Source organism: Branchiostoma lanceolatum, chromosome 14 (assembly GCF_035083965.1).
Source record: "Branchiostoma lanceolatum isolate klBraLanc5 chromosome 14, klBraLanc5.hap2, whole genome shotgun sequence".
Taxonomy (NCBI): Eukaryota; Metazoa; Chordata; class Leptocardii; order Amphioxiformes; family Branchiostomatidae; genus Branchiostoma; species Branchiostoma lanceolatum.
The window spans coordinates 5,965,900-5,993,056 of record NC_089735.1 but is presented as its reverse complement, the minus strand read 5'-3'; the positions used below and the strand labels follow the sequence as shown (position 1 = coordinate 5,993,056).

Below are 27,157 nucleotides of genomic sequence, written 5' to 3'. Positions count from 1 at the left end.
GTGCTCTCCTTCTCTCCCCACTACCGGTAATTGGCGGGCCTACTTGCCACTGAATGCAGACTCAATTGTGATTGCTATCTCCGATGGGACAGAAAAGGCTGTAGTATTCATTTGGTACCCACAATGCCATTAGAAACCTCGGCTTAACTAAACGAAGCAGAGTCGAGAGGGGACCGAAAGCCCGCCACCTGCTTGCTGAGCAAACCTACGGCACAATGCAGTGGGAGTAGAAAGGTAAATGTTGACGATAGACGTTAGCCAGACACACTTGCCTCTTTATTTTCCAATTAACGGCGATTCTACAGAAACATTTCAATGGCTTCCTGTGGTCACAAACAAACAACTGGGCACGCGTGGAAGTGGGGTGAAAAAAACACTCACCGCCTCCTAGCCCGCGGGTTTGCCGCTACATTAACAAGGTGTTAGAATCAACGCTTCGGATGATTTAATCTGCTCGTATACCTACCCTGTCAACAAATGCTTTCATGCGCCAACCAACCGTTCAACGCCTTTTTAGTCCTCAAATTTAGAGCCCTTCTTTAACTCTATCCCAAATGGTTGTAGGATCATCACAATTGTAATCTCGTGCAACGGATAGTTTATTTCTTTTGGATCATAGCTTAACAACCTTACTGCGGATTTCGCATTTACGGTGAATTTACTGGATTCACAAGTAGTCGGTTTAGTAGAACGCGTGAAAAACTCCAAACGGCACGTTTCTAAGAAATGGTACCGCTTGAACCTCCGGTCTAAGCCCCCAAGTGCGCGACCATAGCCAAATTCATCAACCCAGGCCGCCGACAGGGAAAAGACCGCACGGATAGAAAACATGCCCCGTTCCCTATCATTATACAATTCTTGCCCACTCAAGGTAAATCGCTTGTATATCATTATATCGTTATAGCCCGAAGTGATGACATAGGGCGGCCCGAATATGTTGGTGGTGAGAGCGCGAGGTTTTACTACACCCATTCGCACATGGTGCTCACGCCGCCGGCTTCACGGCGATATTGCAACGAAAGCTGCACAGAAAATGTGTCTTTCACCGACCTACATTTGCTCATAATCATAGGTACGTCATCGAGATATGTTCATCGCTTTGAGAGATTTTTTTGGCCTTGAGTCTATAGTTTTACCATTCAGAAAGGGCACTGCTCCATATCGACATTTCATATATCACCTTGACAGGTATAATATACGGTTTGGTATAACCTACAACCGCGAACAGATGTCTGGATAGTCTCAACCTTGTAATTTGGAGGGAATTTCAGGAAATGGATTCATAATTTCGAGGCAATTCCTATATAATCAAGACTTCATTCAAGAGTCTCTGGATGAGAAAGCAAATCTCTATCAATGCCACGTATGTGCATGCGGTGTACTGTTGACTTTCGTTAGCTTTGTTTTGATATACAGTAAATAAACAACATTGTGCACGATATAAATACTAACAGGATCATATAGAAAAGACTTAACGCATTTTGGGTTAAAGAAAAGTAAACAGAATGAACTGAAATGTTTGAATTCAGCGGGGGATATGATGGGCTTTTCCTCACCACTCGTTTACTCTAAATTGAACCAAAATATAGACGTGTGGAAATAATTAGAAAAGCACATCTTCGGGTAATATCTGATCATTTTGGATACTTTTGACTTGAAGAGAAATAAACAATTGACACATATGTATGTTAAGCCGCATCGAGCCGCAATAGAATGGATTCCAAAGAGAAGTGTAATACATATTCAGTGTTATAGTTCAAATATACTGAGTTTTTTTTTCTCGAGACATTCCATGAAATGTCCACATTCCCGTACAAGTTAGGACTTAGGAGATATTATCTCAAATGATCCTGTTGTTGCTAAACTAATTTTACGACAGTTTGTGGTATATCGGTATCTGTAAAAACCGTATACATTGATCGTGGCATTATCAGTAGTCACCATCAAAAGCATAATATGGGAGTCATTGTATGTTGTATTCTAGGGCACGGTAAGCTTGCCCCCGGTTTGATAAGGGCCTGTGTAATCGTGTGAAATGAAAATGTGCTTACCTTCGTAAGATCTTACTGACGCAGCCGTGGGACACTCGTAGTTGGCGGGAGATGTCGCAGGGACGAACTCCCTGGTGAGCCAGTTCGACGATGCGGTGCCGAACCACATCAGGGAGCGGGCGGCCGTTGACGTAGACGCCGCCGAGCTGGTTCACTCCACCGTGACCTGCACGAGAAACAAACGGGGAGAGTGAGGTTTCATCGGTGTGTGCGCTCCGCCTGTCGTGTGAGTGGGCTCGTGTCGTGTCAGCGCGGTTTCTCTCTGCTCTGTTGGCTTGTGTAGAAGCTACTGAATCGCGCACTCAAGGGGTAGGAGGAGGAGGAGAAGCTATGCCAATTGTAACGTCTCAAGCTCACCTAACGTGGCGAACCTCTCGCGCTCAATCCCCAACCATGACATGCCGCCAATTGAGCGGTTCGCCCCTCCTTGTAGCCCGCTAGGGTGGAGAAGGCTTGACAAGCAGAACCCGGGCAGGTTTGGTCCTTTGACACGTGGAGATGCACACTGATAGTGTGGACTTCCTCTGTTTTCTCTAGCTGCCGAATCCCGACAAGCTCCCTCCCCCACACAGACCTCTTTGACCCGGTAAGATGATAGAAGCAACGTTGCCAACATGGAAAAAACTGGACGTGAAAGGATGGCCTTGATTTGGATCCCAGTTTTTAATTTCGCTCGACAAGGTGAGAGAAAAGAAGGCTTTCCCCGCGAGGATCACGCTTGTTAATCCTCAAACTGCGTCGATGCCGATTGCTGCGGTCTGCCGTCGCCGGTGTTGTTCCGCGCGGAACTCCATCACCGAAAACACAAGTACGGCAGGAGCAGCAATGTCGACTTCATCAGACCTTCTACACTCATATTCTCCGCCAAATGTTTTGGTCGTGTTGGATCGAATTTGACGCAAAATGGAGCAAACCACGAACCGCCTGTGGAGGAAACCCTAAACTGGTCCTAATAAGCAGAACTGTCGGGGTCTGATGAGGAATAGGGCCCGGGAGCCCCGACTTTAGGTCGGCCGAATCTCGGAGGGAATACCCCGCTCTGTTCCTCTATTATGAACTCGATATTCGTAATAAAAGCCGCACAATGCCTTCTCTTTTGCTATGCGCACGGCAACAAAGGCCGAGCCCGTTATTACAAGATGATTATTGGAAAGACCCAAGCGGGGAGAATAGAACTTTTCTCCGCTGACAGATTGGCGGAGTCTCTAAAAGCTTGGCCTGTCGAGCCCTGGTGGTAAACTTCCCCATCTAAACAAATGCCACAACGGCAACAAAACGCCGTTGGACAACAAACTATCGTTCTAAAACAGCATTTCGTATGGAAAGGGATTTTATACCCATTCTTGGGTGACAGACGACTGTGTATAAATCAGACGAAGTTTCCATTCACTTCAATCCCGACACAGCGCGTAAAAGCCTGACAGATCGACAGACCACCATGATATTCATTACCCGTCTACGACACAAGCTGAGGACATTTCAAGACGCTTTTATCATCTATATCGTCTGCAGCCATACGTCAGTCTGGACCATCTTGACTTGACTGGCTGTTGTTCTCTTCAACACGGACGGGTCGGCATAAAAAGTGCAATCGGGCTAATTGAGTAGAAAGGTCCTGCCGAAAATCGTACGGGGCAGCGAGCGAGGACAATTCATGTCACGCGTGGTACGCGACGACCATATGACAAATTGTCAAACTCGGTTCAAAACTATCAGAACAGACGGACACGGATTTAGATTGTTCGTGGCACGACGTAGCCGTCCGACAGTATGCTCCAAACGATTGTGAACTTTTACGCTGTTTCGTTCTTCAAAGATCTGTAATACTTTCCGAACTAGTCAAATCGGGTTTTAGAAGTTTGGAGGGTTTCTAGGAGGGAACTTTCTGTGCGGTTAAAAGATGTCCACATACTAGAACTTTTTATCTAGAGTGTATTACAGAAAATGCATGGGATAAAACAATGTAGAAAATGTTTCTGTTGGGTGATGTGACGTTGGAAATGTGTGTTTTACGGTGAAGTGCGGTACAAGACTCACTCTTACAGCTGTGTAAATCCATGGCGTGAGCGCGGTTAGTCTGGCCCGTGCCCCCGCAGCAGCTGAAACACGCCAGCGAGGACGACAACGGCTTCCCGACGGAGGGGTCACCGGGCGCCTGGGAGAAGTGCTCCGGGGCGACAGTGCAGGCCTGCCCGCCTGCTTGTCCTGTGTGTGCCGGGGCCCACAGTTTGGGGCCGGTGTATCAGAGCCACAGCCTGTGCAATCCGTTCACCAAAGGATGGTCTGAAAAGGTGTTCTCTCTCTAGTCCTCTTGCCTGCAGGACAGCTCCAGTTCAGAATAGAAGCAACTTCTCGTAGTCTGAGACCAGTCCTCGTGGCATGCACGGCACGGGGTGCAGTTGTTCTGCTGAGGGCCAATTGAGGCTAACCGTGCCTTCAGGCGTGCCGAGCCCCCACGGGCGAGCTCACCTCACTTCTCAAACTCCGCCGGCTGCGATCTCAAGACGTTACCGCGTGGCGCTGGTCTCCTCCTGCGGCGGGCACGCGCATGTGTGCCGCTCAGCTGTGTGTGGAGGTCCGTGCGAGTGGAGCGGGAATCGGTCCGATGGTCACACACCGTGGCTGGACTGAGCAGGTGGTCGCCACTCACCACTTCTCAGACGTGTACGTTACCGGCCGACACGTAAATAGGCCTTGTGCGCACGCTCAGTACCAAACTACACACCCCTCGTACTCTCGTCTGCACTTGCTCCACTGATCTTCAACTATGTTCGTCAATTTCGGATAGTCCTTACAATATAAAGCTCTTGCAATGAATATTTAATGCCATCTCTTCCCCCAGGGCTTTCCTTCTCCGAGACGCAATTAACAAATTCTAGGCACCGTGACCACCGGTTGGTGGGAGGGTTTTGGGAGGGGGCTCATGTGCGGTGCCTGGACGTCACCACGTCCCCCAGAATCCATCCCAACATCAACACTACAGTCCCTCGTAATGCGGTATTCATTAATACGTCGGTCCTACACATTAGCAATTACAAGGGGATCTGAGACCACTGGCAGGCCGCACAGGTACGGTACGGTCGCTCTGGGGAAATATTAGCGGCCAAAAGTCCTGTTAATTTCACTGATGGGCTCGGGATTACACTATATTACATTTAATAGACTAAGCGCTACAAAGGCTCAGTCGGGTTGAGATGATATTATTAGTTTAACTAATTGATCCCGACCAGAGATGATTGTTTCTCTCCGTCAGATCCGATTTCCCTACGCGTTGCGCATTTCTTGTCTCTTGGCCCCCTTTCTGCGAGCTTCTGTCTTCTGAATTGTTTCCTTTGGTTGGCTGCATTGTTGGCGGGATTACGCTATGCGGTGTTGTTCTCATACGGGTTTACGGCGGCCCTGTTACCATCTCCCCGACCCCATCATCGAGCTTTCCCCGCACAATAAGTAAGTGTAAGTTCATAACAGGACTTAGAGAGGACGGTAGTAGTTCGAAACGACAAGGTCACAGTGACAGTCTAGCCGCAGCGCCAAACTTGTCCAACTGGAAAGGTTAGGGCGAAACCAATGGGGAAACAATTGCCGCAAAACGGGAGGAGCCAGCTGAACCACACAGTGTGTGCGGGTGCACGACAATTGGCGGCTCGGACGTTTAGCAAACACAACATGTAAAACATGATCTTCCATAAGTCCGTTAATATCGTCTAACTCCAATCTATCTTCTTGAACGTTTCCGTTATCTGTGTTTATTACACCGGCGCCAATGCGGACTCCGTCAGCGGAAGTTACCGACCCGCGGCCCCGGTGGATGAATTTTCCGCGCGTGAGACAAGGAAACTTTTGTGATCACTTCTAGTCACTGTCGTCATTTATCTTCCTCTAGTGGACAGACAGTAGGATTCCCCAGTGACGACCTTGGTGCCGAGGAAATCAAACCAACGCGATGCAAGTTCGCGTTGAAGACTTATTGGCTCATTAATGTCGCATTGATTACCCCTTAATTGTGATAGATTGAGGAAAGATGTGCTCGGGTTTGGTAATATCCGCCCTGTCAACACAGTGAAAGTTGTTTTTACCCCGATTCGCGGACTGCGTGTCCATTAACAGGTCATTATTCGTCTTCCCTCCGACCTTGAGGAACACCCCAGAATTATAATCTGCAGGACAACTTTCAAACTGCTGCAAAACTCTGAAAATTCACACAGTTTTAACAAGTTAGGAACGTTTCAGTGTGATTCAAAGAGAAATGAAGGTCTTCACCGACCCGAACCACGGCACTGAATCGCTCATCAAATACGGCAAGCAGAGGTTCGGCTCCGGCTAGTTCTTGACGTCTTTTATGTGTTTTTGTCGCGCTTTCTACTTTGTATGGTTTGGCTGGCTGACCAAAATAGAAACCTGACAAGATAGAAAGCCCTACAAAAACACCTAAAAAGACGTCAAAAGCAAACTGGAGCCGAACTTCTGCTTGGAGAGTACCCCCAGCGGCCAGCTGTGCGGGATATCTCACTGCAGCGTTTTTAGCGAATATTTGCTCCGAGCATTTTATGAAATCTGAGCGCGGCCGGCGAAATACGAATGCGCGAAACATCTGCCAAGTTCAGTCGGTGGAGTCAAAGCTAACGACGTCCAGTAGAGTTTGGCATAGCTCACTGCAGGTGTCGCAGGACATCTGTCTGGAACACAGGCCGTACTGCTGACAGTCGAACGTCTTACAAATATGCCAAAACTGGATGCAAACTTAGAGCAATAGCATTGTTGGGGACTATCGCACTGCAAAGGCACTTTGAAAAATGACTTTTTGCAACGTTGATGTTTTGCAACTGATGTATGAAATACATGTCTAAGTTTGTGACATTACACGATATTTTTTGGCGATGGATTAGCGTCCAGGGCATTTGGATTGAAAGAAACATTTGCTGCAACAATATAATAGTATACCGAAAGTATCTTCTTCTTTGTCACGTTTAAATCCATTTAGTGATTGTAAACGTGGCCTACGGAAATATGCGAAAGCAAAGTTGTCTTTTTAGTTGTAGTATGTAAGTATGGCTTGGTCACACACACGGACACGCACAAACTACGGCAACTGTCGGGGTCTGAAGACAGCCGCGAACGGAACAAGTAAGAGTTACAAGGTAGTTGTATCCTTCCGTGAGAATACCGTTGTCTGCAGACTCAAGAGACTGGGAGTATATGCGACATGTAAGCAAACATGTATTTAGGAATTTCATTAAGTCTTTGTTAGTTTTAAGCTGTTAAGCCATTTTAAGTTTCAGCTTCATCAGAATTTTGGCAAAATGATATTAATTTTGTTTGGATGAGGACATATTAAAGTAATTTCAATTAGAATATGCCTCAAAACCTGACAGGTACAAAACTCGAAGTTGTTTGGCGCAACTGTCCAGCGGAGAAGTGTTGCGACGGTCCCGAACACAATCACGGTAAGCAGCCTAATAACTGCCCATTCTTTATAGCATTTTGATGATAATTTAAAAGGATTCCCTCGATTCAATCTGAGTGTAAATGTCCGCCATGGCTTTTATTGCCCGGCTTTTAATATTGGACTACGCATGAGCCTATGGGCAGGCGGGCAATAAACGATCTGGTTTAGGGTCCCCATTTATAATTATTAAGAACTGCAGTGGCAATTTACACTTTATAACGTTTTATAAAATGATTCTCGGTTAGAATCGAGCGCCCATAAATCTTGCTCAATGCTGAAGGAAAGCGCTCGATCAGGCGGTGGCCTTCCTCGATCTGAGGTAATATCGTCTGACTCCGGGCCCACTCGCTCAACGTCCGCGCCGATCTGGCTGCTAGGCGGGACGTCTCGGGCTTACGGCCGCCACTTAGTCACACCGTAAGTGGGTGCGACGCGAATTGATGGCCGACCGCTGATACCGGTGCGGATATCCGAGCAATATTGGGGCATAATGCGAAAATATGTTTCCGGCGATCGCGCCTTCCGTTTGGAAAAGGAAGCGCTAATAAAGTGATCGGCTGATGGTGGGATCGATAGCGCCAAGCCCCGCGCGTGCGTAAATGCCGCCGACAAAAAAGCTCGAAAATCGCCGTGACGCTCCCATGTTTGAACGCGGAGAGGGGGGGAAAGAGTTCGTGGGAAAGCCCAAAGGAAGTCAACGCGTGGAAATTGATGATTTAATCTATTGGTGTCTGGATATGTGTCGAAACGCACACGCCAACCCGTGACCGCTATCAGCGGAAAGTCACTCTCACCAAGACCCGCAACCGCCGGGATCCTCAACCGAGTGTGCTTACTTAATAAAATAATACAACTTAAGTGTGCAAAACCTCGTAATGGCCCAATCTATATGGTAATTGTGTTATGAAGCCTTGCGCGCCGTTGGACGGATGAGTGGCGTTAGTACTTTGGTCACTTCTCCTTTCTTATTTTTTATTATCCCCTAGTTTTTAAGATTAAGGCGGGGAATCAGCCAGGTAATGTGGCGTGAGGTGTCTACGGGCCCAGTCAAGCGTCGGCAGGGTAAAGTGAGCGCGAAAACGCGGGGACGGAAGGTGGCTGATAATATAGGGGAAAATACTAATTAATTCAGCGATCTTTGTACCCCGATCTATCAAAAATGAAGCGGGTTGCCCCCGACGAGCTTTCCCTGTGTCACCGGCAGATCCGACGTGGAAATGTCATCTTTTTCAACTCGCTGGGCTGGATTGGAAGGTGACAGAAGGAGAGGAGAAGGCCCCCGAGCACCTGAACTCCCTGACCCGGTGAGCTGCCTGCCATCGAGATTCTCCCAGCCAATTTCCCCAATCCGCCCCGGTGGCACGCCGGGTGCAATCGACTGAACCTAACAAAAGGGGAACAAATGTCGCCTTCGACTTTTAAGAGGAATTTGAGCGGTATAAATATGAATTGGTTCCGAAAAACATGGCCGGGACTATCTTCCATCATCATACAACTCTATACGGGACAGAAATTACAATTTTCTTTGGTCCAGAAGATGACTAAGATGCGTTTTTAAGCAAAGCATCTTCAGGATGAACTACGCTGCATCTTAAATATAGTAATACTTTTGCTAAAAGCTTTCATTAGAAAATATTCAAGTATTCGAAGTAGTTTTGTGCCAAGAGAACAGTAGAAAGCTAGGCGGGTAATCATGAAATATTTGTAACTTTCAGCCAACTTGCATAAATACCAAGAAACAAGTACAAAAGTGTAATTTTTACGACGCATTTTTGCATCTTAATCCGTTTTCAATATGATTCTCATGCTTGTACTTTGCTTTTCAAACAAACGGCAGGAAAATAGTCTTTGACTGTGATCTTCTGGTACAAGAACACCATATTGCATGTTTATATCTACGGTGCAATGTAGTCCATACCGAAAAGTTTGGAATCTTTGGCGCCGATTTCGGTCACATGGATCACAAGGGGCAGTTTAATTTTGAACACCATCTGATTCTTTATACACAATTTGTGTAGAAGACGATGTTTACTTTTCGCGTCGAAATCGACTAGAACAGACGCTTCTGTCCTACTAGTGAGGATATTTCATTTTCGTCATTTCTTCCCCTTCGCCGAACTTGACCTCTTCCCCCGCCCCGCCATTTCTGATGACTTTGTAATGAATTGGCGCCCATCATTGGCATTATACCCCTGGAATGTTTAGGACTACTACATAAAGTCGTGCTCATTCTCCGCTCGACTGGGGCCTGCCAGCGAGAGACACGCTCCTTTTACACGCTCGGTAAGCAACTTAATCTCCCGATGCGATATACTAAAATACACCCCGGCATTAACATAGTTTGACTGCTTTAAAATTCAAGTGAACCGTGGAGTTCCGAGGGAGAGAGACTTTAGTGTCACCTCGATAATTGTTTTGAAGGCGACCTGCGTCAGAAGCAGTGGAGAGAAAAGAACTTGTCTGGCGATGAAAATGGAGATAAAGACGGCAGTGCCGTCTAGGGAACACACGGCGATACTCCGGAGTTATCGGGTTATTCGTTGGTGGGTTTGGGGGATTTGTAGACATAGATAACAACAAGACATTCTACTGAGTACAACGAGAGAAAGGGGAAAGAAATAGACTCATAGATAAATTGATCAAAGACGACTTATAAATCCGCTGAGCAAAACATGCTGTCTTCACAACGTTCACGTCTTTACGGCTTCAAGTAATAGTCCGTTTTCGACATATTCAACTTAGTACTTTTCAGTAGTACCTAGCTAAAAGTTTGTTTCGGCAATCGACAAGTAGTAAATGTAATGTGCTAAAGTAGGCAAAGTAGTGGGCAACCTCAAGCCAACCGTACACACTCACGCCGTATCTTCAGAAAAGACGCTGTAGCCGCATGTTCCCGTTTAGAACTTTATTCAAGCCCAGATCCAGACTAGTTTCGCCTTGTGTGTGGCTTTCTCGATGGTGAAAGGCTCGAATGTGCTAAAGTATTTAGGAATTTGAAAATGAAAGTCAAGGAAATAGATATTCATTTTCATTTCTGGCGAATATGCCGATGAATTATTTCAAAAGCTTCAAAGCAGGTTGCTACACTTATACAAACATTATACACTGGTGGTGGGGAATGTGCTCCAGAGTTCGCTGTTCCCTTCTGGCCGACCACACTTTACGTTAGTGCATTTACTTCTAGAACTTGATATGTACAGGTAGCATTGCATACTACCGGTACATATAAAATTCTAGAAATAGATGCACTTACAGAAATTGTGGTAGGCTAGAAGGGAACAGCGAACTCTGGAACACGAACTCGGTAACCAAGTTGTAACTGTTTTCATCCTTTTTCGTACCCAGCCAGTGCATGCTGGACAGGATGTCTAAGTTAGCGGGCCTTTCTATGAAGGTAAAAACAATCAGGTAAGGATTTGAAGTTACCATATCATCTCGTTGCAATATTGTTAACATGTTACGGGGTACATTTGCGTCAAAGGCTTTTTGTAAGTCACACAAGTCAGAGAACTGCTACAGAAGTTACTGCTGCAGGCCCAACCTGTGTAACGTACTTCTTCTCTTTACCACACAAACCGCCGTCATCGTGTTTTCCCAAGGACAAGCCACGTTAACCATGGCGCTACCCGCGGCAGCTTAACGCCCTCTGTGTGTTCAAGTAGGCGTTATCCCAGCTGCGGACAACCAGGCCTAGTTGTAACATTTAATGCCCGATATCGCCATCTCCTAACATCCATCGCTCGGTTCCCCTACATTTGTCAACCCGGCGGGTCTGATGTGGCCGTTAATAATTGAAAAGTCATACGTTCATCTGCAGGAGAGTCCATCAATGACGGGAGTTGAGCGTGCATCAGCGGCCTAACGTGACCACATATTTCTCCTTTCCCCACCCCGGTGGTAATTCCGCCAATGACCCCACTACGACCCTGGTGCACTCCTCTACCTCCAATAGCCAATGTCAGAGCTCGCTATAATCGAATAGCGATACACTTACACGGCTTTGTGCTTCATAGGTGAACACATCAGTTGCTCTCACCACCCTCGGGCGCTGTCCCGCACCTGACCCTGACCCCCAACACTGCCAGTGTACAGCTTTCGGCTAAACGCCAATGTTTAAGTCACATATAATTGAATAGCGGTCCATTGTGTGAATCTGTGCGAATCTGTATCGTGGCGAAGGTTCAGACTAGGGCAGTCTCGAACCATTTGTAACTGTCCGAGCGATAAGGGTGTTTTTCGAACCCCCCGGCAAAGACCTACCGATTACCGACGCGACCCCCTCTATATTGGCCTATTTTGACTGCTGATGCCAGTAGAACAAGATCTGATCTTCGACAGAAAACAAGTGGTGGACTATCTTAACCTGCGCGGAGGCTATCAGTCATGTCACTGGTAACTGGCCGAATGGCAAGTGCCTGCCGCCGATAGGCTAGAACCGGATTCTGCAATGTAGCGATGGTCTTTCGCGTACAATTGTTGTTTATATCCCAAATTGTACTAATACGTATCAATATTTTAGTAAAATTGGATAATAAAACGCAAAAATAACAATTCCATTTGAAAACACAATTGGTCAAGGAATAAATTTTGAATTCAACCGTCCTACGGTCCTCCATAAACATACACACCGCAGCTAAGCATCGTAAAAAAAAGATGCTAAAAGATGAGTTGATACTATATTGTCGTAAACGGCCAAAAGTTCGATTTTTTAAATTCTGCTGTCGATATGATGTTATCTTATAGCAAGTTAAACATCGTAATATTTGTTATGAGGGCTGAATGAAAATATTGCCAGCAGAAATTTTGATCGCTTCGAACATTGTTGGCACATATCAGATAAACGGGTGGACGCAATATATTAGCATAATATCCCACGGACTTTGTCAAGAAGACGGTTTTCTAATAAAAAAGATGACCTCTTTAGTTTTGAATGTTTATAGTGTTGATAATGTAAGAATGATTGGAGATGTTTACAAGCGCAGAGTATTGACCATTGGCGGTGTCCAGTAGGTTAGCTACAGCATCGCACCCAAGGGCTACTTCAAACGGACATCAAAGAATCTGGTGATCTTCAATGAAACTGAAACTTCTTTTCGCACCCTGGCCTATCAACTTCAGGGTGACAACCTTTACTGGAACTCTGCTAGTCTGTGGTAGGTGGACGTTTTCGTAGTAGTAGGTACATGATGTATATACTGATACATACGTATACTGAGAAAGAATGTTTGAGAGTCGAAAATGCTGCGGGTTTGCCGCAAACCATCATCATGTCTATCCTCCGTTGCAGGATCCCTCCGGCTGTTTTCTTAGAACATTTTTTTTCTCGGCCCGTAATGAATAAATGTTCCAAGAAAAAACCGTTATAAGAAAACAAAAAGTAGTAAGAAAATGGTAGCTCAAGAAAACAGCCGGGGGGAGCTTGCAACGGAGGCTATATCATCTCCACAGCCATTATCTTAGAGTCTAGATAGTCAGTCATTATAGTATTGGTAAAATGCAATTTGGCCAGATGTGCCGTATGTCATTTGGTCTTCGTCAAGGTGTTATATGCGCTTAGCAGAAAAAAAAACACATTTGTGCTGACCAAGAATTTTCCTCTCACAAGTAAACGTTCAGGTTGCCTGATTCGAAAACGTTCGCAAAATCCATTCTGCCTAGCCTTCTTTGGAACTGGTCTAATCGTGTAGCAATGAGCACCATAGAAATCTGCATTATACATACACATTGTGGGGAGTTCCCCGCCTCTTGTAGCCCACCGTACAGTACAAACAGTGCAACCATCCGCACCCTAGCCACTGTTTGATGCCATTGGGCGAGCGACATGGAAGAGAGGTGTTGAAAAGGTAATGTAAATAATCAGATTGCGCGCAGAACAAATTTGCACCTTTCAGCTCGATCGATTCTATTTATTATTGAGTTGTGTGTCCATAGGAGGGAGGGAAATTCAAATAATGGAACTTAGGGCTGGAGCGCGTCGGAACAAAAGCAAGATTTCACTCGCACTTTCTATGTACCTTTTAAGTGTTAGAGCGTATTTTTTTGCTGCGAGTGAACGTATTTTGGTATACATTTCAAGAGAAACCTGCAGGACAAAAATATGATTCTGCCGGGTTCATTTCACTCGTGCCGATGCTTGTTGATTACCTGCCCATATTACAAACACATATTCTGTACATAATTTGTCTGCACACAAACTTCGGGACCAGTGCTGACCATGGGCATTTTTGAGGTCACATGTCGACAGTACCATGTCATCACAATGGTTAAACTACGTCCTCGCCTCATTTGTTCTGGCCTTGTAACTTTATTAACGTTCCTCTTCTGTGTCATTGTTCACCTTCCTTTTGTAACGTTTTAAAAAAAGGTAAACACCTGTCGAAACCACACCAAGGAACGCCATTGTTCCGCAAAGAACAGGGCTAACGTAAGTCCAAAAATAGCTGGAAAAAAACACCTCCTGAAAACTATGTACGTGGATGAAGTAGATTGGTAAGTTGTGAATACGATGTTGTCATTTAAATATAATGTTGTAATTTGCACACTACATAACCAAGTTCCGCGTAATGCCAAGAAAACATCAACAAACTCGTGGAGGCACGTTGAACAACCCTGGACAGACCTCTTCCACTTCTGGCAGTTCGTGCATTAGCGCTGCCATTGTTGCTACAAATAGAGTTCATACCACCCTATTAGCGCTCGGGGCGAAGCAAGTATAACCTAATTAAGACCAGCAACTGCGACCAAGGACAGAGGAAATGTGAAATTCCTGCATATTCTGTCCGGACTAGGAAAGGCTCGCGTACATCCAAACGGTCGAGATGAACAATTCCCGATTATTCATTATCTAAAACCTTAAGTCCCTGTACTACTCGGTAGGCACTTCTCTTAGGTTAGTATTAAGCCGCTGCAGATGTCTGGTTATTACCAAATCCAACGTCTTCTTGAAGATGTAGGCAGGAAAGAGGTCATCTAATCTGAAACTAATCTTTGGTGCGAAGTAGGCTAGACTAAAGTAGGCCGACGAGTGTCTCCTTCTTCAACCTTCTTCCCGCTCGGCGAGCGACTCAATATTTTCTGCCATCGTCTTTTAGGCAAGAATTTTTCAACCCACAATGGTCTCGGCCATCCATATGCAAAACTGTAAGCCCAGTACTAGTAGTACATTGTAGTAAATATAATAAACTATTTCAGTTTTTAAGATAGGTACTCGTAGATCGAGTTTCAGTGGCAGTTCCTCCACCTGCTCGTTGATTTCAGATATGTCACCTGAGTAATCTCAGTAAAGCTGAACAAGATGGCCGTTTAAGATCATCAAGAACAAAATAAAACGGATCAGGAAAACGTAGATATTGTAGTAATTGTCGACCCGTTTGAATAGTCTTTTTTTTAGATCTCGCTAAGCAGCCCCTCCTCCTGTTTCTACACCTGGTGGCTCGGGTTCTGCCGTCCACAAGCTGTCGGCACTACAGTTGTCGGATGTAATAGAGAGAGAGAAGCACGAGGGATTAGAGGGTCTGGAGACGGCAGACAAGATGGACCAAGTTTGACATTTAGGGAGGAGAGGTCTAAGATGGGCAATATTAGGCCAGTCGCCGGGCCAATATCCGGGCAGATTATCATCTTACAAAGAGATAATATCGAGATATGCGGCGCGATAGCCTTGCTCTGGGACTCTGCTCGATCCACAAGCCTCTGAACCACCGCATCGCCCTCGGGCCGACCGTCGGGAACACTGATCGCAGCCGCCGATACAGACTCGCCCGAGATAACGTGCTTGCAGTAAAAATCGATCTGTTGACCGTATCGGCACCTCACCGACCATATCAGACCGCTACGTCACGCGTCGATATTATCCCCTTCATTGCGCACCATTTCATTTTGGCTGCGGGAGGTTTTGGGGGGCTTGTGGGGCAAGCGATTGTTTCAGATAGCGCCTCCGTGGCTACGGTGACCAAGGCAATCGATGGCAGATCAGCTGACCTTACACAAAAACTGATAACGTACTCCAGTCGTCGTTACTAGTCGGTTGATGATGTGATTTGGGAAAGCAGACAGTGTGGGAGCTCACATAAGATAATGAGTGCACTGTTATCCGAGACTGGTGAAAAAAAGAGAAATGAAAGAAAAGTGGAACTAGAACTATGATCATCCGATTGTTCTAACCAAGGAAAAGGTAACATGAACTTCGTGGCGCTAATCTGGGAGCATACCTGTCTAACCACTATCTCAACTGTCTGGTGCCAAGAGGGAGCAATTCAAGAAAAATAAATCGAGTTTCCAAGAAAACAAGAAGGAAACCAGGCAACCCACGAAACAAGCCAAACAAGAACTACAGGAACAGGCATATCGCGAGATCTTTAACTGTAAAATATGCAATTTGATTTCTTACACCGATCTGAGTACTGTACACTGGAAGTAATCGCCCCTCGCTGAGAAGATCACATTTCAGGACGACTCTGTGCCTTTTCGCTCGTCTGTAATAAACGCTTTGTTGTTCTAGATAGGAATCACCCCGGGGCGATACCATTTCCACAGGTGTTGACAACTTGAAGTCTGTCCACACCTGTTTGTAGACAACCACTGGCAAGTTTGGTCTAGCGATCATTTGGCTAAAACAAAAGGCGGGCCACTGGACGGGTCATTAGTCACACCCAGTCTTCCACCAACAACATTTGATAGCTTGGGAATTTTCTCAACTTTCCAAGAAGATGACGTAGGTAGCTGGTCGTTATATAGATGGGAATGGATTTCAGATCCATTTCACAAGAGAGGCTTTTTGAGATCTCTTCATATTGTTGAATCTTTATTTGCAAACTCATGCCCGGAGGCTTATTTCAAGTGTACAGATACAATAACGTAAAATGTTTTAAAAAACTCTATTCTAGAGATATATGTAATGTTTTTTCGTATATTATGGGGGGGGGGGTACTATGTCGAGAAAAGTTGAATTGGAGTAGGCTATTTTCACTATAACTTTCTGGTCAGCCAGGACAAGTAAAATACTAGGGGGAAAAGATCTTATTTGGTCTCATAAGCCTTAAATGTGTTATGAAATTCGTGATTTCCTACGGATCAACGCAAATCGTCTGTTAAGAACGCTTAAAGTAGGAAACAGCCTGGGATTACTTCTGATGTGAACAAAGGATTAAGAGAAATTTTGCATAAACCTTACGTCAATTTTCTACCCGAAAACAAATCCTCCTGTTGTGTGGTGTGGCTCACCGAGTGATTCCTGGTTCACATTGTTTCCTACAGCCGTTTATTCTACAGACTACATCCACCCGATTTATGCAAACAATACTATTGTGCCAACCCGCATTTTGTCGTGCTCGGTATCCAGGGCTACACGGGTAAAGGTTTGTTCAAATGAAGCCCGGGAGAGGGGAAGGGGGAGTAAACGGATTATGTCCGTCCCTCTGAGCAAGCCGCAATTTAATTTCTCTCTCGTTAGTAAACTATTAGGCCGCCGACCCGGTGTAATCCCAAAGCAAACGTGGCTACCGCTCTGCTTGTCGCCATGCCAGGTAAATATACTCACCTGGAGCGGGCTGTATCAGGGAACAGATGAGCAAACTGGTTCGCTTGACCATTCCGTCAGATACTATACCTAAACTCATCCATTGTAATTACGGCACACATCCTACAGAGCTTATACAGAATTGGTTCTATACACTAGAGCCCCACGTTCGCTTGAGGACGTAAAACGTACGATACTTTCCAACTACAGTGCACTGGGATAGACAAATGTATGGAGCATATAGCTTTAGCAACAGCTTGTTTTGTATCCCCTTTAAAGGATAGGTATATAAACCGCAAACATTTATGAAAATGATCGGAAAATACTTTTATTTTGATACAGATCATTTGACGTTGTCAGATACCACGTTTTACTGACGTTTCGACAAGACGAGTGGATACACTTTGTTCAACATGATCCTAGACACCTGACCAAAACCATAGGTGTTGTGGAGAATTTCCCAGACAACATGGTATCCCGGGACGCCATGGTGACGTACATGACCTCCTGTTGGGCCCCTCATCTACAGGTGCATCCATGTTTATCTAGCTAATCACCTATCAAAGGTTTACTACTAAACCCAGGTCCCCATTGATAGCCTAGTACTCACCCACTTCAGCGTCCGCTTGCGTTGAAGCCATACAAAGCGTTCCCTGTTGACTCAAGCCATGTGTATTCACCTTCCCCAAATCAGGGCGCAAAGCAAATAGTGCGATATGCCCCACTATGTGTGCTCTGTACTAACCTATCTGGTGTTAAACGTGTACATTAGTGCCTACCCATCCCAGCCGCGGTTTGCCTTCTATCAAAAAGTCATTTTGGAGATAAGAGTTGATAGAACGTACAGGCACAGAATATGGCGGAATGCATTGGCTGAACATTGGCGGTGGCCTTACAGAGGATAGTGTCGGACAGGGCGACAAAAATACCATGGGTTAAAACCACAGTGTGGGTTAAAACTAAACCTGATAAAACATTCTCAGACAAATATTCGACTAAGAGACAGGGCGATGTCCATGTTTGGGGGATATGTAGTGTACACGTCCCTTTACTTCTATGATTTAATATACCTATGATGAGGGATGGCATATTTGTGGACAAGTTATTTCTGACCTGTGCTGAAAGTCGTCTGTTTTATAGTTAACGTTAACAATGTTCGCTTAGTTTGAAGAAACTCTGTCAACTGTTCCTGTATCGGGCTCGTCGATTCGTCTCGTCTTCCCGGATGCAGCCATGACAGTACATTTACATGGGGGTTTGTTGTAGCCAGATCAAATTTCTGTTGGGAAAATGGGCAAAATTCCCGTTTATTTTCATTGCGGACCTTTTGTTTGGCCGGCGGTAAAACATGAAAGCACGAGAGCGGCCTCCTTGCCACTTGTTAACATGGTTAAATGGAGAACTCGTGTACATGTGTTCACCTTTTCAACACCGTAAGGACAGGGCCAGGATCCCTTCCGCGTACCGAGGCGACAGTGTCAGGGGGTGGCCTACATACGGCACATCTGACCAAACTACCTGCATTTTTGCAGCAGTAAACATGTTTGTGGGCCAGTTTGTACGGTGTTAAGGCGGACTAGTACAGGTATGCTCCCCCTGGAGAAGAAATACGCCGCCGGCATTTCTTCCCCGTGTAAATCACCATGTAAATATACACCGGAAAGACCCGGCATACCGACGCCACTTCCTCAGAATTAGGGAAATAAACTGCGCCCATATTCCCACCTTCATTTTCCACGGAATCCCAGATTTTCATGCGATCCACAGGTAGAAGCATTCCTTTCATCGTGACGTGCTTTTATCTTAACTTCTGTGACCTGCATTACTTAGTGCAGAATAAACAGGACAACTGGGACGGGAGTTTAGCTCATGGGACGATAATTGTTCACCACTCTGTTTGGTCAGTTTTTGTACAAGTCACTAGAATATAAACAGAAGATTGTGGGAAGGATCTAAGAGTAAGTCTTCCTTGTTTCTTGACAAATAGTTGTGTTGTAGAAGGTTAAATATACCAACTAAATGTACTATGCACTTTGGTAAATCGACACTGGTTTGTTGTTGTGCAAACTTCTTAATTTATGATTTCTTTTCACTCACTTGACTAAAACATTGTGTACTATTTTAAAGGTAGTGAACAACGTGGAAAGAAAGGAGTTTAAGGACAACAAAGGTCCAGAACGTCATAAAACACAGTCAGTCATCAAGTACACACGTTTATCTTGTGCGTCGAAATGCACATAAACTTTCGAAGAGTAAAATAAATAAAAAACATCGGCTTGTCTCGTTCGCATTGTGAACAATAACAATAAGTGGCTGTGAAAATTTGATCGTCTGATCGTGTTTGCATTCTCTCTGTCATTTAGAAACAGGATGACCCTGAGATGTTTTTGTGAATCGGATCCCCCCTGGTGATGTTTACAAGTTTGTCCATTGTCCCTAGACGTAAAGGAAATGAGCGTTGTTCACCTGAGTTTTAGTGCACTTCATGATTGGAACTCTCTGCTAATTGACTACAAGCAAAAACTCGTGGTTGTTTCCTGTTCACGAGGTAGCGGTAGTGCAAAGTTTTGTTCGGAAGTCAGTCCTGACTCCATAACAACTCCGTACAGCCCAGCGACGTAAACAATGAACGGTCGGAGTTTTGAAACCACACAAACTGTCTACGGTCGATTAGTTTTAACCTTAGGAATACATAATTTGACAAATGCTATTGTGATGCTGAAAGATCATAGGTTTAATTGCAGAACCTGAGAAATTCACGTCTCCAAATGGTCTAAATCCTACACTGAGACTTTCGAGTGAGACCATTACAATGCTGAACCTTCCAAGACGAAATAGTCTAAATGATTATAATTCAAAGTGACAATTGGCTACTCATAACACCGACATTGAGAGGAAGCAGTTGTACAGGCGAGTATTTGTGAAATACACTTAGGAAATTCGTATATCACGGTTGTGCTTTGAAAATGAAACAAAATTATACGAGAAAAAAAAATTATATGAGACAACGTATGAGGAGAAAATGTTGATCTAACTAGTTTTGTGTATACGTAACTTCTTTCGGAATCCCCATTCATTTTTAATTTACCGACTGTTGAAAGTACACATCCGATCAGACGCAGGCCACTCTCCCTACATAATGTGGTCAGTTTTATCCATCATGTCTCTCCGCATGCTGCCACCTGTACAGAGCCATGTGACTGTAATTCCACCAGTCCAGGTTAGCTAGAGTAAAGTTGTCTAACATGCACGCTGGGATGCGTCTGTATACTTGTTTCTGCTCGTCTGTCGAGCATGATACAGTTCTTACATCGCCGCACGGCCATATTTCCTCTATTTTTATGATGGATGTAGTGGCATGAGATTCCCCATTTTTCCAAGATACGGTGGGTGAAATATTGCCCCGGTCCTGGGAGCTCTAAGCTCCGCAAATAACACCTGTGACAGCTACACAAAAAATTCTCCACCAAATTCATCAAATTTCATGAGTTTTGATAGCGATGGGGATGAAATTACAAATCCTATCGAGTTATCGGCGTGCTATCGCGGCGGACCGGGCTCGGCCGGCATGGCGACCCCGGCAAATATGGAGCGCCTAACACGGATTATCCCGGGCGAGATACGTGAGATAAGCGTTATGTATTGCTGCAAGGGTGCTTGCCCTTGGAACGGCCATCTATCAAACCTTGTGCACTTGTTCCCAACCTTTCCAACCTGTGAGGGCTAAGTACCAACCAAAACGAAAAACGATTTTTCTTCTTTTCGCGATTCTGTCGGGTCTCAAGTTTACGGATGGTCAGTCTATGGATATGTCAAGTTTTGAAACAAAATTGCAGTTTTGCATTTTTTTTATTTGAAGGAAAAGACCATGTATTCTACCAGCTTGAAGTCCCAACACACCTGTTTGTTCCACATATTTGTCACCATTCTGGGTACATGCACGGGACCGGAAAGTTGCTACCGAAGTAGAACTTGTTGCCGAGTTTACGCCAACCTGCACCTAATTTACAACGTCTGAGGTGTATCGGACACGGTAAAATGTGAAATTTTACAATGGGAAGGCCCATTGACGGACTGCGTGCTCAATCTTAGATTGTGGAGAGACTCAGGTGTACGGCTGGGCCTTGTGTCTTCCGACGACTCATGAGAACGGGTTCGACCTGAGTGTTGCCTGGCCCGAATCGGAGAGAGTCAGGACACTGCTCTCTCCCGACCGCACCTCCAACACCGGCGCCCCATACCCGTCTTATAATTATGCGATGAAATTACTCATATCTAAATGTGGGCAATAGTCCTGAAGCAAGAGGGAACCCCCCGAAAACCCCAGATGCGAACCACTGAACTGCAAAATTATACTATTTTTCAGCTCTTTAGAGCAGGCTTCCGGAGCCAGAAGAATAATTGATCTAATATAAGTCTGATCGTTTAGGCCAAATACATAATCAATTATGCCAGAACAGCGACAGGACCCTATCCATAATGCCGCCATGTCTGCATATTTAAAACAGTGCAGTGTACTTCTAGGCGAGGAAAACATTAATAAAACACCGTAGCTTTTCATTGGGAATCAGTTAGGGGGGAGGTTGGCCACTTAGGGCCAGCTGATACCAATAAAAGGTTGACAAGTTCGGAGATAAAGCTTCTTGGGAATAAGGACGGGCGGCAGCGGAGGATTCCTGTGGGTCCGTCGGTGGGACCTCCAGGCAAGGAGAAGTCACCTGTCTGTCACCACTACGGACGGTTTTCCTCTGTAGAAAGCTATCTGACGGGTCTCAACCCCCTCGGACGGCGTCTGGGATCAATCCGAGAGGCGCTGTGGACAGTTTTGTCGAGAGTTTTGATCTGTTAAACTAACAGATAAACTTTGGGGTCCAACTTGAGTTGTCGGGAGCGGCGGCGTGTGGTGCGGGGAACGGTATGGCACTGGGCCATGACGCGCTAGTTAGCCGGAACATTAATAACATCAACATACTGGTGGTAAAATCTGCCCAGAACTGGACAACTAACTTCACAAAGCGAAGACAAGATTGGATACTTCAGCAGAATTGTCCAACAAATAGAGAAACGGAATTGAAACAATAACTTGCCCTGGCAGTTATAGACATTACACACTAGTTATATGGGTCATGGATAGTTTGAATTATTCAGTTCTGATAAAAAATGGATTTGAATCAAAATTGGCTAACTGAAGCTGTTGAATTACCCAATTACACCGCACCAAAACAAGGCCGTGGCGGTGTCGAAAATATCCAACATGGCTGGAAATCCGGCAACAAGACACGGCGACCCCACGAGACGGGTTCATTTACCGGCTAGGTCACACTACAAGCCTCCAAAGCTACACGGTTTGAACAAATTTGGGGCCAGATTGGCATTCCTCAGGATTTCCCTTGTCCCAGGCAGCTGATAATGAGGGGTAGTCGGGTTGTTGTGGTGAGGGAACTGAAGCCCCATTCACGCAGACCCCGGCCGGGAATTCTACTGTTGTAATAAAGTAGGGGCACAATAGAAAGTGCAAATGGCCTCGGTGGCGTCATTTATGCTGACAACAACAGGAACCTTTCTGTGCGCAGAACTGCTGCATATCTGTCCGTGCTAAAAGCCCCTGTCCGCCCACAAACAACAACAACAACTTCACAAAACTTCACACCAGCTCCGACCCTGGCGTAGACTACATAAGACTTTACAAACTGCGTTACACGAGCTTCCCTACGCATGAGTAACGCCACATGTTCTGTACCAACATTTACAGCTATAAACTACTAAACACGAGTCTGTATAACAAGTTCTCCTGGTTCAGAAGACAGGGGCCATTTTGACATGTCTTGCTATGACAGCTATTGAATAAGGGAAGACACAATGAAGCCATAGAAAATACCAGTTGTGACTCCCACCACATGGTACGGTTCTGGTGGCCGTGGTGTTGCTAATCAGTCGCGTCGTGGCGTGAGTCATTGTCATGTTTGTTAGGTGCTAATACTATCTCCATACGTATTCCTATAGGAGATAATCTGTGAATATAATTTGTTGACACAGATGTTATGTGTACAGTAAATCCGTGGGGACGTCGGACAGACCGGAGCCCCCCTCCCTCCCTCCATGGCTTCCCCCTGACCCACGCCAGGCCGACGAGTTGCGGCCGACCACTTGACAGTGTTGTCCTGCTTGCTTGACTCCAACGACACCGTGTCAGACAGGGTGGTTTGTAGGCCGGGATGAATGGCAGAATGGGGCGCGAGTCGAGCATATCGGCCGGCGTGTCACCGCACGGCGGAACTCGTCCAACCGGGTCGGCGTGTGGTCGGGCTTACTCTGCCGAGACCACGGTGGATGCGCCCCGGTACACAAGCTGCCGGGCGGCTGTAGTAATGCGGTGTGTTGTCTATTGCTGAAGAAAGGAGAGGAAAAATAGGAATCTGTACGTACCGCCTGAATCTCCGTGGTGTTGCTGCATGCTGCCCATACTAGCCATAGTGGTCATCCTGTCCATTGGGGGATCCGAACCCACAACCCTCGGGTACTCGTGGTGCGACGCCACTGTGGTAGTCTTGACGAGCTGGTGTGCTGCAATGTATTATGTTACGGCTTCCCCCTGGGAGTGGAGGTGGTGCTATCCGTGTCTGTCCTGTCCCGCGAGGTTTCGCGTACTACGGTCGCTCGCTGAACTCAACCAACCGGGACAAAACGGTTTGACAACAACAAAAGCCCCTGGTCGATTGAGCTGTGAATTGATAAAGAAAATAAATAGAATTCAAACGAGGGACGATTTCACAGACCACGGGGCCGTGATCGAGAGCGCTCGGGTATGATCGGGAGGCGGGAGGATCCACTTCGGGAGACGTCGAAGGTTGTCCCGAGCAAGTTCAGCGTAGCGAGTCGGTGGTCTCGCCTGATCAGAGCGACTACTCCAGTAGACCACTGCAACAGGGGGTCGATCGCGTGCGAGAACCCGAGCCTATCTTTGATCGTAAAACTCCGAATCGCCAACCACTCGCTGTTATTAGCTGTATCGAGAACTGGTCGGTGATTGGCCAGAACTTCGAGGGCACGATAATTCCCGCCCTTTCCCTGGTGTTGTTTTATGCAACAGGCAACACAAGTAGGGCTCGTCACAGGGGCTTGTCGGAAAGGGCGTCACCCATCTGAGCACAAATGTTAATAAATTGATATTCGTCATGGACTAGCGACCGACGACAAGCTTTCCAGCTGGGAAAGTGAAACGCAAATTTTTCATGCACGACAGTCTCACGACCTTCACGTTTCTTTGACAACTTCATCTTAACAAGGAGGTTCTTGATCTGAACGAGGGAGGGCCACCAAACCACCAGAGTTTGCGATGTGCATTACCTGGCCCTTTCGTGGACTTTCGATATCGACGCATTGGAATAAAGTAGCAAATATGCCGCATACTTTTGACCCAAACTTGTGTCTGTGAAGAAAGGTGATATTTTATGCCTGCATGCTCAGAGACTCGAGTGCTGTATTCTCACCGAATACCTATGCATTCTTTCGCAGCTCTAGGTGTGGGAAAGGAATGTGGGCAAGAAAATTTGCGCATTAGGAAACCAGGCACGTCGCGGTGAAAAAAAGCCTCCTGCAAAGCTGTTCTCTCAATAAAAAACCGAGAGGTAACGGCCTCATTAGCCGCTAAACCTCATGCACGAGGTGACCAAATTGGCGCGCAAACACACACGCGAGGGGGCACCCCTCCGTCCCAGGGAAGCGTTGAACCGTGCGCCGGAGTGTTTGCCTCTGGGTCACGAGGCTGCTCAAGCGAGTCCCGGCGTTTTGTCCGAATTTGTGTGATCGGTTGCACCACACAACGACGTTACATTGAAGTGACAATGAGTATTTGGGTGTTGACTTTATACATTTACACGTGGTTCTGGAGCTGGTTCTCGGGACGTCACCGGTGGCCGTCCCACAGAGACCGTTACCACGACAACGGCTCATTAAACACACAAATTACGGGGTTAGCTTTCTTGACCTGTGGAACGTCTTTTCCCGTCTTAGCGTCTACCGAAATTGTCACCATACAAAACTGTTCTGTTATTATTTACATCTTCCTCTTGTTGTTTTAAACCCTGAACCAGGATAAAACGCTTCTGTATCAACGCGTAACATTGATTCGGAAAGTTGATATTAGTTTTTTACACAGACACTATTTTTGAAAAGACGTGTCAGAGAAACAACACCAGCAGCTCATCCCGAGAAGTATTGACAACCACTGCGGGACGCCAAGAAAAGTACAAGACATCGCTCATTGTTTCTCAACTACACTCTCACAACAGAAGCACTGTTCAAGGACTCAAGTGATAAAGGGTTAAAACCGAACCTAGAACAGTCTTATGTGAGTCACGCGCATGTAAAGAGAACAACTATCGGCAAGATCCCCTCTTTTCTTGTTGTGGTATGAAGTTACCGTCGTTCGATGGGGAAACATGTGTAAAATGACGTAGGCGTCGTTAAGGGGGCATTCCAAAACATCGGCTTTCCAGTGAGTCCGATTTCCTACTTGTTTTGGGTCGGAGGCTTGAGGGATGTGCCCTGCATAATACCCGAGGAAACACGACATCTGATCTCCAGCCGACAGGTCGGCAGCCATTTGTATGGAGATGAGTCCGTATTTTGGCAAGTTGATCCCTCGGTCTCAGCATTGTCTGTAGCTCCTTTTGTAAGGACTTTAATTAAACTTTTTGTTAGCCGAATCTTATGGCGCTTTAGACGTTAAATATTCCAAGAGAAATTCCTTGCCTTTAACAGAGACACCGATTATTTGTTGTCATTGCAAGTCGGCTAGCTGGTAAGCGGCACGCCCTGAAATACCACTGGGCTGATATACAGCTGCAGAACAACCACCACAACAACAACAGCTAAATGGGGGGGGGGGGAGTTTAGAGTCCTTCGCGTTGACTGTGATGTTCATACAACATGTGATTACCGTCCTGGAACGGTTGACCCATATTGTGGCAGTTTTAGTTCTAACATGTTGTTGGCCTCTTCCTCGCCTTTCTTCCTGCTTAAAAAGGCGGTCACAATTATACCCGACCTTACATATGCACGGTAGCAGGACAAAAGGACGACAGAAACTTTAGACATTGATAAAGTGTTCCCGCAGGGCACGGTCCGACAACTGTTAGGAGAGAGACAGCCACCGTGCCTTACAGCGGAACGGCTATGTTACAAACAAAACGTCCAATGAATCATTCCCTTTTTAAAAGTCTACCGCGAACTCTGAAACCTCAATACTATATTGTTTAACAGGGCCGGATTACAAACTAGTACCACATTAAAAAGGATATTATTTCTCAAGTTTCAAAGACAAAAAGTTACAAGTATCACTTAGTATGCCGTCACCAGTTAGAATACCTTTGGATATACGTATAAACAATACGAGATACACGACAGCGGGTCGGAAGTACGTTAACTGAGAGAATTCACGTTAGACTCCAACAGGTGGTTTAAGCTGATGACGTGTTGGTGTATAGTTCTGAACATGACGCAGAGGGAGAACTGACGAGATTGTCGTGTCTGTGTTGTCTTGGACGGTGAGAGGTTATGATGGGGACTTCGGAGACCCGGAAATGTCTATTTGAAAGGTGCATGAAACCACAACAGAAATGAATTTCAAAGCTACATGAGCGCACAAAAACGGAAACAAAAATATGTGTTATTTTCAAGCACGGTAACAACACCAAATTGTTGACCTTTCGAGCATAAAGGTAGTCGTCATGAAACAGGATACCATAACATTTTAAAAATCAAGCATAAGGTAAGAGTACAGGATATCTCAAAAATCGCTTCAATTTCTTGTGATGACCTTCCTTCAGCTACAGAACTTGATATAGGGAAGTCTGAGCACACCGTAAACAAGAACCGGAATCCTCGGACGTTTTTCACACAAGTATCAACTTACCCGATACCAGCATAACTGTAATCCGCTCATCACATCGACTATTTGGTCAGCATTACATCGGAGACAATTTTATATGGGTTCTTAAAGAGGTTCCGTTTACTGTACACCGCGATCGCCTTTGATGAAATGCCGGTTAACTCGTGTCGTGTATCCCAGATCAGAGGAATGGAAATACATCAACAGCACTTATCCACATTTTCTGTTATCATTGAACTAACATGAAGAAA

General features: G+C 45.8%; 1 protein-coding gene across 18 annotated transcripts in view; it reads right to left on the bottom strand.

Annotated features, from left to right (window-relative positions):
* LOC136448285 (paired box protein Pax-5-like) overlaps window positions 1-24,171 on the bottom strand; it is a 72,593-nt gene extending 48,422 nt beyond the window's left edge. For 3 of the 18 annotated variants that reach the window (XR_010757853.1, XR_010757854.1, XM_066447660.1), the window contains exons 1-2: window positions 23,441-24,169; window positions 2,052-2,217 (exon numbers count right to left, since the gene is read on the bottom strand). Coding sequence is in view for 16 of the 18 variants with exons in the window: in XM_066447660.1 (XP_066303757.1) it covers window positions 2,052-2,217; window positions 23,441-23,504 (230 nt within the window). In the remaining 2 variants the exon portion in view is untranslated. Of the gene's footprint in view, window positions 1-2,051; window positions 2,218-4,094; window positions 5,830-17,624; window positions 17,873-23,440 lie in introns of those variants that run through there. The other 15 variants (XM_066447647.1, XM_066447655.1, XM_066447662.1 and 12 more) reach the window with 13 other exon arrangements.
* Window positions 24,172-27,157: the final 2,986 nt, after the last annotated feature.